General features: G+C 46.5%; 1 protein-coding gene across 1 annotated transcript in view; it reads right to left on the reverse strand.

Moving 5' to 3' along the window:
- LOC146772766 (rho guanine nucleotide exchange factor 11-like) overlaps positions 1 to 18,400 on the reverse strand; it is a 288,100-nt gene that overhangs the window by 205,706 nt on the left and 63,994 nt on the right. The window contains 1 exon segment of the mRNA XM_085637030.1: positions 11,158 to 11,275. Within this exon segment, the coding sequence (XP_085493156.1) occupies positions 11,158 to 11,275 (118 nt within the window).

Consider the following 18,400-nt stretch of genomic DNA (forward strand, 5'->3'; position numbering starts at 1 on the left):
TTGTCATCCCCGGATGGACTCTGTCTGGCCCTCCATGGGCCCATTTTGTATAGTGTGCTCGGCATTGCCCTGTACCGCTCCAGCTGCAGGACTGCACTGGATATGCAATAAACATGCACTGACGGACTGCTGTGTCCTGTTGTTCATCATCCATGTATGAATGTGTGGGTGAATGTAGGTACAGTGATGTCCATTGCGTCAATGAAGCTCATCCTGTGGGATGCCATTCAGAGGGTGCTACATAGCATATTGTGTACCGGGTCCCGTGAACACTACAACAGGGACACACGCATCAGTCACTTCCATGTCCGGACATGGACTGAACCACGCCCAGATCCCACGTGTCATTGTTGCAAGCCCTGCACTGGTCCGGCGTACGGCAGGCCAGACCACTCCTCTTACGCTACGAGGGGGGGGCCCTCATTGCCAGCCGTCGCAAGCGTACTCGCTGGTGGTGTGCAGGTCACCGGTCTAGCTGTCAGCATGTCACAGCCACTCCCTGAGGGCAGGTTTGCACACACACCACACCGATCCGGCAGAGGCGTCACAGGCCATGTGACTCCACCAACATAAGGGGCCGACGACGTCACATTCCCCTCTGCAGGTGGTGACTGAATGACGGACGCTCCACAGTTCTCAATCATAAAGGGCCCATGAGTTGCTGCGCACAGGGTTCGTGGCACCCGAGGCCTTGCCGCCGTCACGGGCCTGCCACCACATGGCGCTGACTGGGCTTGCACAGGGTTAGTGGCACCTGGAGCATTGTGGCCGGCACAGGCACCCTGCCACAGGACAGTAACTTAGGGTGCACTGAGTCAGTGGCACCTTAAGCTGCTGAGCGGGTGTGCAGCCTGCGATGATGCCCGGTCCCAGCAGTCCGGACAGCTCAGGTTTTATGTGCCCTGCTGGACCGCAGTGTAGGCCAGAGCCAGCGGGCAGCGCGGGCCTACCGCCACGTGGCATCGCTTTTGGGATCACAGAGTTGGTGGCATCTATTGGGCTGAGCGGGTGTGCAGCCTGCGATGAGGCCGGGTGCCCTGGTATGTCCTCTGCCATGGAGTAATTAAGCCCCAGCCCCAAACGTGAGACCTGGTAGCCTGCGGAGGGGGGCAGCATGGTGTGGAGTGTGCCATGTCCCTGGGTCCCGGGCTTGTGGCCTGCTGCGTCATGTGGTGGGACCTCCTGTCTGCATGCTGGTGGCGGAAGGTGAGCAGTGCGGCCTGGGTGTGCATCTGCGGCCATGCTCCAATGGGTGGCGGGAGGGGCTGGGGTGCCTCTGTCTGGGTGTGCATGGGCGGGCAGGCGATTTTGTCTTGTGCAATTGTGTGTACTGTGCCAAACATGTATCTGGACTCTGTTTCAGATGACGGGTCTGTCTCAGATGTGTGACCTAATGGACTGCACTACATGCTGGCAAGTGGTTGGAAACACACCGGTGGCAGCAGGTGAGCAGTGTGGCCTGGGTGCGCAGGGACGGCGCTCTCTCTCTCTCTTCCCCCTCTCTTCTTCTTCTCTCTCTCTCCCTCTCTTCCTCTCTCTCTCCTTTGCTCTCTCTCTGTCCTTTGATGTGTGCAGGACACACCTTCTCATCATGAATATTTGTCTTGCTGGCTGTGACCTACGGATTGGATCGAGGTGAGCCGCAATGTGTCTTCATTTCATTTCTGTGTTCATTTCGTTTGATTTGTTGCTTCGGAAATGAATGTGTGATGCTCATTTTTGTGACGACACATACATGTCACCAGTTGTGATTCTGCGACATCATGCGGATAATTTTGTACGTGATTGGGTGTAGCTAATGTGGTATGTCTTTGGTCGGGGAGCCGGGGAGGGGGGGTCTTGGGGTGGTTGCGGTGGGTGTTGTTTAGGCCTGGGCTAAAATTCCGTTCTGCTCGCGGAAATTGCGATAATTTGACATTTTCGCATTCCGCGGAGAGCGCGAAAATGTCAAAATTTCCGCAATCCGCATTTTACCGGAAATTTTTTGCTTGCTCATGCTGTAAAATAATACATTCTCGCGTGCGCGCGATCGCCTTACCTGAATCCCCGCGTTCGCCAACAAGTTTTCCCGATCCGGTCGCGTTCTCCACGAGATGTTGGATTGTTGGTAGCCATTTGTGCTGTCTGGCGACAGTTCGCGCCCACAGTAACGTCATGCATCGCGCGATCACGTCTTTCTTCTCGCGATCATGCACCGCGAGACAAGTGAAAACAAGATGCCCGCGCCCGTGAGCAACCGCATGGGTAAATTGGCGAGCCGCAAACGGGCGGGAAAAAAACTTCTGCATCTTCGCGATATTTCCACGTGTTTGCGGATATTTTTAATATTTTCGCGATAATTTGCGAAAGTGAATTTCGCAAATTCCGCCCACCCCTAGTGTTGTTTCCCATTCGGCCCTCCGGGCTGCATGTTCAGTTGCCCGGGTGCATCTGTATTTCTTCAGGCGTGGCTGTGGGCTGGTCTCCCTTTTGTGGTGCAGGCTGTGGTCCGTCCGACTTAGCATCAGGTCAGAGCAGGTGTTAGTTTCCTGCTGCTAACGCACCTTATTGCCTGTTTCATTTTCTTATCGCAGTTCTGTTTTGTCGTTGTGAATGTTGTGGAGTGGTGTTGTTGCTGCTTTTGGCACGAGAACGCCTACTCTGCATCTCATTAGCGATTGTTGCGGGGGTCTTCTGTGGCGATGTTTTTTGCGGCTGCTATCGCAGGTAAACTGGTGCTGTGGGCTGTTAACTGACTGGGGCGATAGATTTATTGCAACTTTGGCTGCGATAAAGTGCCGTTAACTCGGCGATAGTTCCTTGTGAATATGCCCCTAAATTGTTTCATGAAGAATAAAATAAACGTTAGTAAAGAGGGCATTATGTAGAAGTGTGCAATGATGACAGATTAAACTGAGTATAGAAAGACAGTGAAGAAGTTAAGAAAATAATTCTTCAGGAGTGAAGTAAATTAAGTGAATAGAGAGGTTGATGGTGGCTGATGAGCACACCGGAATATGAGGTAAAGATTGCAGGAAATAAGGTCACAGTATTAACTGACTCCCCATCCATGCTGATCGGAGATAAAAATTGGGAAAACATATCTGGGATAAATGCTAGCCCTGGACATTAACTATGGCGGCCTCAGCATTGACCCAGTGGGCGATATAGTGATGAGAATTCAATGCAAGGACAGAGAAACAGTGTGAAAGTGTAGGCTGCTAAGCAACAGGATAATTTATTGGAATGTAGGCATCAGGGATATATAGGGATTGCACTGAATCTAATTTTTCCCGAATAAGACATATTGACAGCAAAGCTAGAAGAAGAGGACATTATCAAAAGACCTTTGGGATGTTATGTTCTGCAACCCATGAAGGAAATAATTGATCCACAGGACAATCATGTTCTCCTTAGGGCAAACATAAGTGGCTTGGTGGCAGATGGCAGGGTTCTCGGAAGTTTGAAGCCGCTGAGTCTCAATCCCAATAATGAAAGGACAGGGATGCCTATTGCTGGGGCAGTGGGCCTGTATGTTGGTTGTATGACAACCCCCGGTGAGGCCTGAAAAGGGGCAAAGTTATTGAGGATACTGCCTCGCAGGCACAGAGAGGCACTAGGAGTGTGCTGTGGCTCTGCTTTCTTTAAAGCACGCCAATGTGGAGTCAACCTTCTCGCTTAACAGGTGAGACTGATCAAAAGGCATATCCATAAGTGATTCCTGGATGTCACCAGAAAAGCCCTTGTTCAACATCCATGCTTAGCGCCAGAGCACCATACTTGTCTTGATTGCTCTGCCTAAGCAATCAGCAGTGTGCAGTTCTGATGTATTTTACTGCATCCTGGACATCTTAAATAGTTTGAAGAGAATAAAGGTGAGAGGATTGTGCCCTGGGTGGAAGTGGCGCTCACTTTTGCCGGTTGCTGTACACTCATTAACATGTGTCGCTGCAAATTTTGCAGACAAATCACTGAAAGAACACATTTCCAATCAACCTCTCATTACATATAGACGGGGAAAGAACATCAGATCATTGATAAGTCCGAGCTACCCTAAACCTTCTGCGAAATCTAACTGGCTGACACAGATATGTACTGGCTTTCACAAATTTGGCAGCTGCCAAATTTGTCCTCTAGCAATGAATAACACTAAAACATTCCAGAGTCATCAGGGGAAACAATATGAGATTAGCCAACTGATCAACTGTAATAGTCGATATGTGGTATACATGCTCAAATGTAAATGCAGCTGTTTTTACATTGGAAGTACAATTAGGCAACTCAAAGAGAGAAACAATGAGCACCTAAGGGCCATCAAGCACCACGACCCCAGATACTCGACAGCGACACATGTTAATGAGTGTAGAGCACAAGGGACACACAAGTAAGTGGCATATGTCCGTCAGTACTCTTGCCTGCTTCTGTTCGCTCACCATATCGATAACTGCAGCTCGCTTGCTCTTATCACATACGATGGCGTGCCTACATGGACTTGCTACTAAATAATTTGATAATCTCAGAGGCATGGAATCGCGAACGATAGCTTTTTCACCTATCTTTTTTCACCATACATACTTATTTTGAACATTGTAGCCACCTAATGGTTGGCTCAATACTCCTATCATTGCCCCGCATGACAATTCCGCCGGCTCACCCACTACCGCGTTAATTCGGGTTGTCTGACATGATATACTTGATGATACTTATCAATCTCACTTTGAAATATTCAGCCGCAGCCCGCTCGATTTTATATCACACACGATGGCGCGCCCACATGGACTCGCTACTGAATAATTTGCTAATTTTCAGATGCATGGAATCTCAAACGGGAGCATATTCACCGAGGTCTATATAACTAAATCACACTTGTGTAACGCATCTGAGCCACTTATTGCTTGGCCAAGTACTCTTATCACTGCCCGCATGATAATTCCGCTCACCCAGTACCACGATAATTCAAGTTGTCTGACATGATTTACTTGATGATACTTATCAAGCTTAATCTGCCATTTTAAAGACTCTGGCACAATAATTGATGCTCTCTAATACTAAGCCTGGGCAAAGCACTACGCTGCGCTCGTGTACTTTGCGAAGTTTGCGCTACTTCGCACTACGCGAATTGCACGTAGCACAGTGCAAACACGCATAGCGTAGTGTTGCGTAGTGCAGCGGTCATTTTTTGCTTGCTCGCGGTCCTCAACGTCAATTTGGCGACCGCGAGCAAGCAAAATGACATCCCGGCGAGACTTTTTCCTTGTTCGCGATCAGCAACATCAAGTTGGCGATCGCGAGCGTGGAAAATAAACCTCCTGGCGAAATTCTCAACGCGAGGAGGTCAGGTTTCTCATTGCGAGTGGTCGCGTGTGCTCGCGACCGCTCGCGATGAGAAACTACCAGTCCGCGTTGAGAAAGATGCCGCTCGAGTAAAAATCTACCCGAGCAGCAGAAAACTACAGCTCGCACTGTGCAAGATGCCGTTTTCAATGATTGCACAGTGCCGGTTGCTTGTCCGCACTGTGCAATCATTGAAAACGACATCTTCCACAGTGCGAACAGGGTGCTACGCAGTTCGCGAAGTGCTACGCGTAGTTCGCGTAGTGCGAAGCAAACTTTGCGTAGCTTCGCGTAGTGCTACTTCGCGAACTACGCCCAGGGTTATCTAATACTGCCATAGCGTGATAACTTGGTTCAGTACACTCACATTGCTCTGATTGCCATGTTGAAGCACGTCACTGCCGTTATAATCCATGCCTCGCACTTATTAACTTGTGCACTCTCACAATGGTGCGGGCTTCTGTAAAGTGATATCTGACCCTAATAATTCAGATTATCCTCAATTTTCAATTTACAGATATATGTAGGACAGAAGCAACCAATCTCCTTTGAAATTTTCCCGGCCGTACTAAGGCTGGGACGGAATTATAACCAGCCAGAAGGTATGTCTCCCAGATAGTGTATGGTCATATTGTGGCTCCGCATCTTCATACATAGAAAAAATACAAGATATGTGTACATGACGATAACACTCTACATTATTTTAGGCTCAAAACGATATCCAGTGCACATTAAGGTAGGCCTGGGCCTATTCCCAGTACTCATAACCTACTAACTCACACCATTAACATAACTGGTATGCGTTCATGTCCCTTATATCTCTGTAGATTTCCCTATTCCCTATGCTGTAGCAGTTATAAACCCTTTCACCACGTTTTCAATTGCTTCCTGGAGTGAATACTGTCTTGATCAACACGTTAGATAATTTCGAATATCGTGGAATTATATATCAGACACTATAATATGTTTGAAAGCACAAATAGGCACTTGTACAGTGAAATGATTGGCTCACTTATTTGTGCTTTTGATGGTTTCTCTGCATATAAATGATATATATATACACAGTTGGGACCACTTATACAATCACGTTTACCGTATGCATCAATTGTGCCCATATGTGTGGGCTGATATTCTGTTTTATATATGTTTTCCAGCCCTGAGGAAGTCGCGGGTCTCTTGTCCCGAGCGATGAAACACGTGTTGGCTGGAGCAGATACATTATGCTTGTCTCTCTGCTATAAGTGATTAACTTAGAACACTCCTTGTATGTGTGCCAGGGCCTTTTCTAAATCTTAAATAGTTTGCACCAGGTCGGCAAGAAATACCCCTAGGACTGTTGACAAGATCTTAGTGGTCATGTTCTATACTACATGGGAATACCTAAACAGCTTGCATTGGCTAATGGCAGAGCTAAGATGATTTAGAAGAACTTTTGTTTTCAGAATGCTACCACTCATTTTGACTCCCTGTCTATAGGGACCGTAAGAAATAAGTAGGAGTTAACTCTGCTGATAGATGCCTGAACTATCAGGCTCTCATGTGTGAGGAGTTGTGTCAGGAAAGCAGGATAACCTGAAGCAGTTCTATGGAGTGGCTATCTGCCTTTTCACAGGTGGGTAAGGGAAAGGCTTAGCCCAGGTACCCATTAGATTGGTTGTCACTAAATAATAACAAGTGCATGGACAACACCTGTCCAGGTGGTAGACGTTCTGTGAGGACATTGATATTGACTTCAAACTCTGGTATCCCAAAGTCTCGGACTTCTGCTGTGCATCTGAGGACCACAGCAAAGGAGGCTGTTTCTTCGATTGAGATGGCTGGGTAAGAACCTAACGAAGTTTCCCCAGGTCCACATAGACATTTATGTTACTCTTGTTTGAGAAGAATATAAATAGTTTGGATTCATAAGGGCACATTCCTCACATGAATTGAAGTTGTGACCCAAATCCAAACACCGGAGACACACCTCACGGGGTCCCTACAAGGTATAAACTTTGTAGTTTTAGCATGCATCATTATCTCTTGCACAGTGGAAAGGAACAATTTTAGAGAAAAGTTGTAAACTGATGAGAAAAAAGTTGGGAGCTAGCTCCAGGACCCGTGTGTGAAGGTGTGGAAAGAAAGGAGTTGACATCAGGTGCAAAAGAGTGATGCTTTGACACAGCTTCGGCTGTCACTTCTGGGGCAGAATGAGGTTGACGTGGAACCAAATGGAGCCACTTGCTAGTGTCGGGGGCTATGCTGTAAAATATTTCTGAATCAGTTGGAGCCAGGGGGGGTATTCACAAGGTGAGGAATCTGTGGTTAGAAGTATCCAACGAAAAGGCATGCATGAGATGGTGAGGCTCCAACTAGAGTAGTGGGTGCGGAGTCAATAGATTCCCCAGGAAATTGTGCAGCTCCATTAGACTTAGGAGGAGAAAATAGTGTTCCAGAGAGGATTTGAATGCAAGTGGGCAGAGAAAACTTCAAAAGAAAATGGTTATAGAAGTAGACAATGGTGATGCATTGGATCAGGGAATGTAACAGAGGCAGCCAATGGTGAAGTAAAGGAGTGGGCAATGTTACAGAGGTAACCAATGGTGATACAAAGGAGCATGGAAAATGTTCTGTGGACATGAAATACGAGCAATAGTGAGACAGCGATTAAAAAACAACACATTGAGACACTTGGAGATCACTGTTGCTGAGCTGCATGCCCTGGCATGTAGGTCTTGGTCAAAGAAGAACTAGGCAAAGTTCAATTTAATGTCAGTGGAGCCATGGGATGGCGATCTTTTCCATGATGGAGTAATTGAACAGTTTCAGGGAAATAGTAACTACAAATGAGGTCAAATGAGGAGCACAAAATGAATTGAAACTAATGCAGCTCAAGTGTTTGCTTCATTTGAGAATGATAAGTAATTTATTGGACTGAACATTGATAAATTTCACTGCAATTATTTACAAATTCAAAAGATTTAAATCAGTAAGGGGTAGGGAGGTTAGACTAAGAGGGTCCAATCTTGTTACGCATGCAATGGGCAAGGAAGGATTTTAAAAGCGATCTAGCAGAGCACACTGTGACTTCAGTTCACCAAAAGACTCTATTTTCGAAACTGAACCCTGAAAAAGTAAATAATAGAAAGAGTTTAAATGGGATCTAAATATTATTACTACTCTAAGAATTACAAGAAGGTGTAGCCACAACCATTGGGGTCCTGTAGAAGAAAATGAGCACATGGCCTAGGATCCATAAAAATGTGCTGAATTCAGTATCTGGGCCTGATCATGTGACAATGATGAATGTTGAAGATGTGCTGAGGTACGTGTTACAGGGTCATCGTTTAACGTGAATAGTGATCTGATATAAAAGTGTTAAACAAATTATTGCATTTTCCTGTTTAGAGGTTTTATGTTTGGATAGACATTTCAATATTAATCACTGCCGTTTGTACAATATGTTTTAAAGTGTAATCCGAATTTGGATTCCAGTGGTGATACATCTCTTACTGAAAATGCTCAAAAATCCACCTGTGTTTCAGGCAGTGGTTATGTCATGTTTGTTTCTGTGTAATAAAGTTTACAAAACAATACATCCATTTTGGACTTCCTCAATGTAGGCAGCACTTATGACAGCATTATCCTGGAGGCCTGGTAAAGGGAAGGTGGCCGTGGAAGAGAGGATGGCTGCATCTGTGGTTATGTTGACCAATTAAGTATTAAACCAATGTTTGATTTGTTGGTGGAAATAATACTGGGAAAGCATCCCCACCAATAGGTACAGAAATAGCAGAAATTCGAATCGCAAAGGCAGGTCAAAGTCTCAGCAGCGTCAAGGATTCTAGCTGCAGCTGAAACAAGGGCTTTTGTCGAACCTGTAAATGAGGTAGGCAATTAACTGCTTTCCAGAAAAAGGGGTTGAATGAAGAATCCAGAATATGTTCTCACCTATCATTAAGAAAGACTGTAGTGCCTGCCTAAGGTTTATCCACAGAATTCTTCACTGTATGAATTAGGGAAAGATTGGAAGGGTCCTTATCCTTTATGAGCACAAGTTCATGACTGAATAAACTAAATATGTGTATTTGCAGGCAAAGCAATCTTACCAATGTGCAGAAGATCTAGTTTCTTGTCATACCCTTCCCCTTTTCATACACTATAGAGGGCCTGACTTGGTCAGCCCTCCTCATTTTCCACAGGGGCCTCACCGAGGCACAGAAAGCCTCGTTTCTTGCAATACTCAATCTATTTTGGAGGGAAAGCCACTGTAACCTGAGGGCAACTGTTGATCTACTCTCTGCCTTAACCCTTTGCTAATCACTACAACAGCAGTTTGAGTTTTGTAAAAGATTGAAGACAGTATCAAAATTGCGGAAGTATTTGAACCAGTTTACAACAACCAAAATGCAAAGGGAAATATTGTCACACAATTGTCAGTTTAACAAGCATCTCAGAAGATCGCATCATAGCCAGAGCTAGCTCAGTTTCAAAGATCTTAGAAGAGAAATTCACCCAGAGCATCTCCTCTTCTAATAAATCTGGTCCAATAGGAAAGTCAGGTTAGATCAGCTTGATGCAAGAGGAGGTCACAGCACTCTTCAAAAGGACCTCAATTGCCAATTCAATACAAAAGAAAACGGAGACCAGTTTCCGATCTTCCAGAAGCAATCAAAACATTGACAACTGTAGTCCTTCATGACAACAATATCATGTTGACCCAACAAGCTGATTAGATGCCAATTTGTTGGGCTTTAAAATGATCCACAGCACAGAAGAAACATTGAACGATGTGAGGGAGAGTTACTACAGATATTAGACTCAGGAAATATACCAGTTCCATTTTTTAGAAATAGGCAAGTTGTCTTTGGTTAGTGGATCATATACTAGTTTAAAAAAACAGAAAGAAATGAGTGGGGTTATAAGACACAAACATAAACTTGTTATAATCATTACTATAAGAAACCACGCAACATATCAAGCTATGTCACAATCTGCTAAAAAAAAGAATACCATTTGATTTACTGTACGCCTCTGTGCTCTTCCTGATCCCGCAATATGTTACTACTAGCTGGGGTGACCAGAGCACACCAATATGTTCCCAAAATACAGACCCGGGCAAAACCTAGGATCCAGCTCTCCCATTCAATTAGCGGACAAATAATCTGACAGAAGTGGAGTACAGGGTGCCATTCAAAGGAGGCATAGATTTGCAACCCAAATTGAAAGGAGATGGTCTGAATAAAACCTTAAACGCAAGTGAGTTCTTAGATTATTCCATTATTAACATCCACGTGACGAAAATCATTATTGCGAGTCACACTTTCAAGCAATGGTTAGGGATGCATGAACAATACGTCAATGAAATAACAAAAAAAGTGTTGTGGAGGCTGTAATGATTATTCAATACTGAAACGTTGGGAGCTCGATTGACAACAATAAAGCAGCTCTGGGCTTATTATGGCTGGTATAAGCCTTCTGCTACAACATCGCGATGTTTGTCTTTATGTTTCTCTCTTTCTAATTTAGAACGATCTATCCATAGTGGGTAGAATGTTCTAATAGCCTTAAAGCCCTTCTGCCTCAAGCTATACCAGTTGGTAAAGGCACTCTCCCACTGATACAGGCTATATCTTGGAATAAGAGCCTTTAACAACTGGTATAGCCCTCAGCAGCGGGCTGTAAGGCTTTACTCTCCTTTTCTCCTGTACAAAGGGAGGGCAATAAACATACCTTTTGCATAGCAACAGTAATAGTGATTCTGTATCACTCATCCAATCTACAGCTATTAAAATAGGACGCATTCCGAAAGGAATTCTGTGATTGGTACTTAGATATCCAGAGTAAATACTTTGGTAACCATACCCTCTGTGTGCTTGATTATGTTATCCAGCAGACGGGGATAGCTTGTTAGGTGCTTCATCTCTGAGCCAATTAAGTCTTTGAGCTGAAGTCGTTCACAGTCAGGGCTGCTTTCTGCCGCCTGTAGTAAAGAAACAACACTTATTGAGACAATACATATAAAATGACTACAATACACGCTTAGATCAGTTATACTACACATCATACAAAGTATTACCCAAAAGACCCCAAAGGACATTTCTCTCTTCAAGTGATGGGCAAGATAAGGAAACAAAGACTTGCAAAAAGGACTAATGGATGCAAAGTTCTTGTTATCATTTAGCAACGGTTTGTTTTAGGCATTGTTACTCCTTGAGAAATCATTTAAATTAGGGTATCTACCAAAGACTGAAGCTCAGCAACTTTGACAGCCGAAGAAGTAGGAACTGAAAGGTGAAGAAAACAGTTTCAGTTGATTGGAGCTCCATGACAAAAAGTCCCTCCCAAGAGCATAGCCGAGTTCAAGGAATATGTTATGATGAAAACGTTTCTTTAAAAATGTCACCGCTGGTACCTGCCACCAAAAGCAAACTCAAATGTGCAGCAAATTCCACATGCTGGAAAGAGTATAATCTGACAGATTGAGATCGGGAACCTGCATCTTTGCAGCATTATACAGTTGCTGTGGGTGCACTCAAACAGGACAACTTGGAGGCAATGCAGGCAGAGGCAAATTGAAAGGCCTGGGCGTAGTTCGCGAAGTAGCACTTTGCGAAGCTACGCAAAGTGAAGTTCGCACTACGCGAGCTACGCGTAGCACTTCGCGAGCTACGCGTAGCACTTCGCGAACTGCGTAGTACCTTGTTCGCACTGTGCCAGATGTCGTTTTCAATGATTGCACAGTGCGGACAAGCAACCGGCACTGTGCAATCATTGAAAATGGCATCTTGCACAGTGCGAGCTGCAGTTTTCTGCTGCTCGAGTAGATTTTTACTCGAGCTTCAGCTTTCTCAACGCGAACTGGTAGTTTCTCATCGCGAGCGGTCGCGAGCATACGCGACCACTCGCAATGAGAAACCTGACCTCCTCGCGTTGGGAATCTCGCCGGGAGGTTTATTTTCCATGCTCGCGATCGCCAACTTGCAGTAGCTGATCGCGAACAAGGAAAAAGTCTCGCCGGGATGTCATTTTGCTTGCTCGCGGTCACCAACTTGACGTTGCGGACCGCGAGCAAGCAAAAAATGACCGCAGCACTACGCGACACTACGCTACGCGTGTTCGCACTGTGCTACGTGCAGTTCGCGTAGTGCGAAGTAGCGCGAACTTCGCAAACTACGCGAGCGTAGCGTAGTGCTTTGCCCAGGCTTAAAATTGATTACTTGAGAAACACGATCAACCTAAGAAATTAGGGAAATGAAAAGCCAGAGTCACAACATTTGAGTGAAAAAAGAGAGAGTAGAGACCACAGTCCAGGACTAGAACTCACAATGAGACCATGTTGACTTCCATAGGCAGATGAAAATAAATGTGCTTGGTCAACATGATATGATCAGAGAACTAGAGCTGCCAGCCTTCCATTATGGCAATCGGGAACATTTGCCCCGATCTGAGATGCCTGAATACATAAATAACCACTAGAATTACAGAGGAGAAAGAAAAAAACACCTCAAGAAGTTGACAAGACTGGGGGGGAATGAGGTGGGAGGGGGCACCGGAAAGTCCATGGCAAGATGGCCACACCTTAGTGCAGCTCTTCCCAATGGGTTCGGGAAATCCACCATAAATTCGGCCATCCTCCCCTTAATTGTAAAGAATATATATCCCCTCACTGGCCTGAATCACCTGGTGAGGTCTACGGAAAATAATCTTGTGGGGCATTGCAGCACGAAACTGAGAGGCGGAGTAGAGATAGGCACGGCTGGGCCGGGAGTTCAGGATCAGCACCTGTGCCGTGGGGGCTCCTGGAACACCTCGTCGTAACAGGAGGCTGAAGCCAGAGACACGGTGTGAAGCCTGCTGATAGCTTCGTGAAGTGGAGAGAACACCAAGAACTACAGTGGAGGTAATCGGGCCCGGACCTGCTGTGCCCCCTCGCTGTCCTGAATCACCTGGTGAGGTCTATAGAAAATAATTTATTGGGGCAGTGCGGCATGAAACTGAGAGGCGGAGGAGAGATCGGCACGGCCGGGCTGGGAGTTCAGGATCAGCGCCTGGTCCGCCGTGGCTCCTTGATGACCTCGTCACAACAGGAGACTGAGGCCAGAGACATTGTGTGGAGCCTGCCGGTAGCCTTGTGAAGTGGAGCAGACACCAAGAACTACAGCGGAGGTAAGCAGGATTGAACCGGCGGTGCCTCCCCCCTGGCGTGCCTCAGCAGTAGGATACTAGGCAGCCTCACAGTCCGCACATGCAAATTGAGGCCAGGGCTCGGCCTAGCAGAAGCGGATGCCTCAAAGGATCCTAACTGGCCGCGTTGACATACGGGCGGTGGTGTGACCGTGGACACTGCCGGAAGGACAGGCATCCATTGTGTACATGGGGAGCCATGCATTCAAACCACGGCAGGCCCCAAACAGCTGAAAACAGCACAGCGTGGTCGGCGTCTGTAGATGTGGGGAATACATGCTGAGTGGTTCGGCATGGTGAACCCATGCTGAGTGGTATGTGATGACTGGAGAAGGCCTCGACACACGCTGCAGAAAACCCCTATTCTACATAATACATGGCTAAACCCCGTTCCAAAGGGGAAAATAATGTGGTAAACGAGGACACCCACGGTGATGTGCTGTGCTACAGAAAACATTGGTGCTTGAGACAGGAGCGTCAGAGGCCTGCAGTTTCCAGCTAAACTATCTGACTGTGTCTAAATATGGGGACAAGAGAGTTGAAATGCATCAATAGTGTGACTAAGGACTAGTGCAATTCCGGAACAGTGCAGTGAGTTTTCCCACATCTCGCATTCCCACCTGGGCGATATTGGCGTCATATGCGATCACCATCTGACACCACAGGCACCACGACTCCGGGGCGTGGTGTGTGCAGCGCTGCCACAGTCACATAGGATTGCCTTCTGTTAGGGTGCGCTGCACGGTCAGCTGCCTATGTTAGGAAGCTAACGATCGTGAGTGCTCACAATGGGAAAGGCGGACCAGCAGCAGGCAAGACAAGAGACTCTGCGAAACAACCCTCGGATACTGGTTTGGAGGGGGGGGCAGCCCACCGGGATGGCAGAAGGGAACACCCTAGAAGCAACACTCCTGGCAGTTGTCACGCAGCGCAGAAACAGAAAAGAGGATATCTAAGGTCGAAGACAAGATTCAAACTAAGAGCTCGAAAAACCTGAACATGAAGCACGTCTTGGCAGGTATTCAAGCAAAAAACGAGAACTTGGAAGCGCACTCTTGCTGCAATAATTTACACATAATTGGGGTCCCAGAATCTATAAATGCTGTCAAAATGGAAATTTATATTGAGGGCATGCTGGTGACAATATTTGGTGCCAAGAACTTATCCCAACTGCTGGTGATAGAACGAGCACACCGTGCATTCTTGACGCAGCCTTTTGCCTGGGACTCCCCTGCATTCCATCATAGTGAAGCTTTTGAATTCTTGTGATAGGGATGCTGCCCTCTGGCTGGCCCGAGAAACGGGCCAAGTCCAATACCAAAGAAACAAATTCACTTTCTATCCTGATTTCTCTTTGGCTAGGAGGGAGGTTCTACCAATCAAGCACCACCTACAAGAAGCAGACATTTCCAATTCCATGTTGGACCCAGCATGCCTACATGTGGAACACCAAGGTGAGCAGAAAATCTTCACGATGCCTAAAGCGGCCAAGGAATACCTGAAGACACTCTCACCTGGTAAACATGCCCAGAGCACAACAAATGCAGATGACGAAGAAATTTGACGTTCTACACTAAGCATTAGGCCTTACCAGGAGCTACTTATAGACACTCAGCGACTGCCTGAAGCCGCAGTGGCAGCTATTACCGGCATGAGGTTGTGACAACGTTAAAGCTGTCGACATATCCAAGCTGATTTAAGATGCATATCTATGATCCTGTGAACTCGGTCACCTCCATACACCTGAAGGGAGACTGGGAACCTGGTGAATACCAGTGAGGGAGCACCCCAGATGAGTCAAACACATGGTGCTACAATTTATTTGTTATTGAGTGTAATGATAATGCTGAAACTATATATGTTCATTGTTTTTTGGGGGATGTCTTTTGCCAGCTGGGTTGCTGAAGTGGGAGGGGAAGAATGTTAGGTTGTTCGAATCTTGTATACCCACACAAAATATACATTGTTCTCCGTGATACGCAGGGAGTGCAGTATAGAAGCCCATGCACCATTCCCATTTCAGTGAAATGACTAAATGGCGGTGAGCAGGAGATAGCATAAATTTCATTATATGGAAGGTATGTGTCTTAATAATCCCCATAAGTTTAGGCTAGTGCTCCGGTTTCTAGATAGGCATACATGTGGCTTTATTGCAGAAAACACATTTGGACAGGCGATCAGACAGCACTATAGGTGCCCGTTGGACATCATGCCAGCTAACCTCCTTTTATTCTACATACTCAAGGGGGGGCTCCTACTTTTGGTCAAGCGCATGGTACCCTCCACGCTCACTATGCGGACGACCATGGCCGGCTATTAATTGCACATAGGATGATAGCTGTCACTGCTGTCACACAAGGTAACATCTCTGGAGACTAGTTAACACCTGGAGACTGATATTTTCCACTATGCCGGCCCATATCCTCTGGGCGGGGGATCTCAATACATACCTCAATACATACCTAACCCTGCAGAAGATCGCTCATCAAACACCGGCTGGCATGGGAAGCAGGCAGCTATGGTGATCCGTAGTGGGGTGGAAGAATATGGGCTGGTCAATGCCTGGCGACTACGACACCCTACACAGAAGGAGGGCACATTTGTGTCCTCTGTACACTGCACATGGTCCAGATTGGACTATTGGCTTATATCTACTGAGGTCTGCAGTGGGTAGAAGATCCATGCTACTTCGCTAAGACTTTATCAGACCATTTGTCAGTCCTAATGCGACTGAAGCTGGCGCATGTAACTCCCACACCGCTCACTTGGCCTTTTCTCCCAGCAGCACTCCTAGATGCGGCATTCATAGAGGAGGTGTGGAAAGTGATCGTAGAGTACTTTGCATTAAATATCGGCTCAGTATCAAGCTGGGGCTCTCTGTGGGAAGCCTTTGAAGTAACAATACATAGGACATGTATAGGCACTCAAGTGGGGGTACTGAAAACAATTCGTAAACAGCTAAAAAACACTAAAGATGAGCTTAATTCCCTGGAGAGAGAATATGAATGCCAGCCAAAAGAGGCCAGATTAGCTTCTATTAGGGAACACGTGACCGAAATTGAGACCCTTGCAGAACAAGAGGCGCGATTCATTTCTAAGCGTCACTTCGCAAGTACGTACATTGAAGGTGGGAGGCCTAGGCAAAGCCTTGCTCAAAACCTAAAGGCACAGAAAGGCCCAGACCCCATTGTCCACTTGGTGAACGATGATGGGGCCGCACTCAACTCCAACTCAGATATAGTGGAGGAGTTCAAGAGATTTTATGCAAGTCTATATGAGCCATGCAGCTCGGCATCACTGATCGAGCTTGGCCATTATTTAGAGAGGGTGACACTGGCATGGCATTCGCCAGGGCAGAGAGAACACTTAGCTCAGCCAGTGACTGTGGAAGACGTCAGAGAAGCCATACATGCCCTTCCGAATGGGAAGGCCCCAGGTATAGATGAGATTACGTGAGGGTTCTAATAAGGAGCATGCCGAAGTGCTAGCTCTGCAGCTACATGCAATGTAGGAGGAAGCCTACCTTAGTCACACACTACTGCGATCTCTGAGAGAAGTATTGATAGTGACGTTGATAAGCCAGACAAGGCTCCGGAGCGGTACAAATCTTATAGGCTACTATCTCTCATTAATATAGATGCCAACATTTTAGCCAAGGTAATTGGAGTGTGCCTACAGCCCCTGATATCACAGTTAGTGCTGCCAAATCAATCTGGCTTTATACCGGCTCGGTCAACTACACACAACCTACGCACTATCTTTGCACTATTACATCAAGTGGAACCCACCTTGCAGGCGGAGGTTCTATTAGATGCGGCCAAAGCCGTTGATTCTATTGCGTGGATATAGATGTTTATGGTATTAGGCAGCATAGGGATACCAGAGGCGTTCTTAAGATGGATAATATGCCTTTTATATGAGTGCCCAGCAGCACAGGTGCGTGTCGATGGTCACACATCACATGCTTTGAGTGTCGGTATGAGGACGTCGCAGTGTTGCCCCCTGTTGCTGCTGCTATTCGTGCTTACCATGGAGCTGCTTGCCTGCATTACTCAGCAGAAACACGCCCTTACTGCCCTTAGATTTCATCTATGACCCTTGAATATCTCACTATATACAGAAGATATGGTGCTGTACATTAGTAAACCGTTGGCATATCTGGCCCTGGTAAATAGAGAGTATATAAAATGGGATTACTACTCTGGTCTGTGTATCAACTGGACGAAATCCATAGTCCTCCCGCGAACACCTACGCTGCGACATTGGGTTCCCGCTAGAGTGGGAGAAAGGCCCTGTCAATTATTCATGGGTATGGGTGCACAGAGACCCTAACATTGTGAACTGTGAGAATTACGGCAAGGAAATGTCCAGATTGGAAGATTCAGTTGCGCCCTGGACGACCCTCCCGCTCTCCCTGACGGTTAGACTAGCAGTCATAAAAATGGTGGTACTGTCACAGTTTCTAAACCTATTTAATAACATTGCAATAGTACTGTCCAACTCCTTCTTTAAGCAGTTGCACTCCCTGTTGATCACACTGGTATGGGCGGGCAAGAAGCCGAGGATCAGCTGGGAGGTCCTCACCCTCCCAAACGTGGATGGAGGATTCTGTGCCCCCGATTTTATGCTATATCATTAGTGCACGCAGGCACATTTCGCACACTTCTGGAATGCGGCATGATTTCATACCTCATGTAGCGAGCAACATGATGCTGCTCCGATCCCACTCAGGGCCATCCTACCACAGAAGTGAAATGGGATGTCCCAAAATGAGATTAACATGTTACACACTACATTGATCGCTTGGTACACTTTGGCTAGGCGAGCTGGGAAGAATTAGCTGGATGCTCCTGTGGTGCCCCTACTACACCATACAGACATAACGGTGACACAGGAGGATGGATCGCTCCAGATGCTACGG

This window comes from Triturus cristatus, chromosome 12 (genome assembly GCF_964204655.1).
Source record: "Triturus cristatus chromosome 12, aTriCri1.1, whole genome shotgun sequence".
NCBI lineage: Eukaryota > Metazoa > Chordata > Amphibia > Caudata > Salamandridae > Triturus > Triturus cristatus.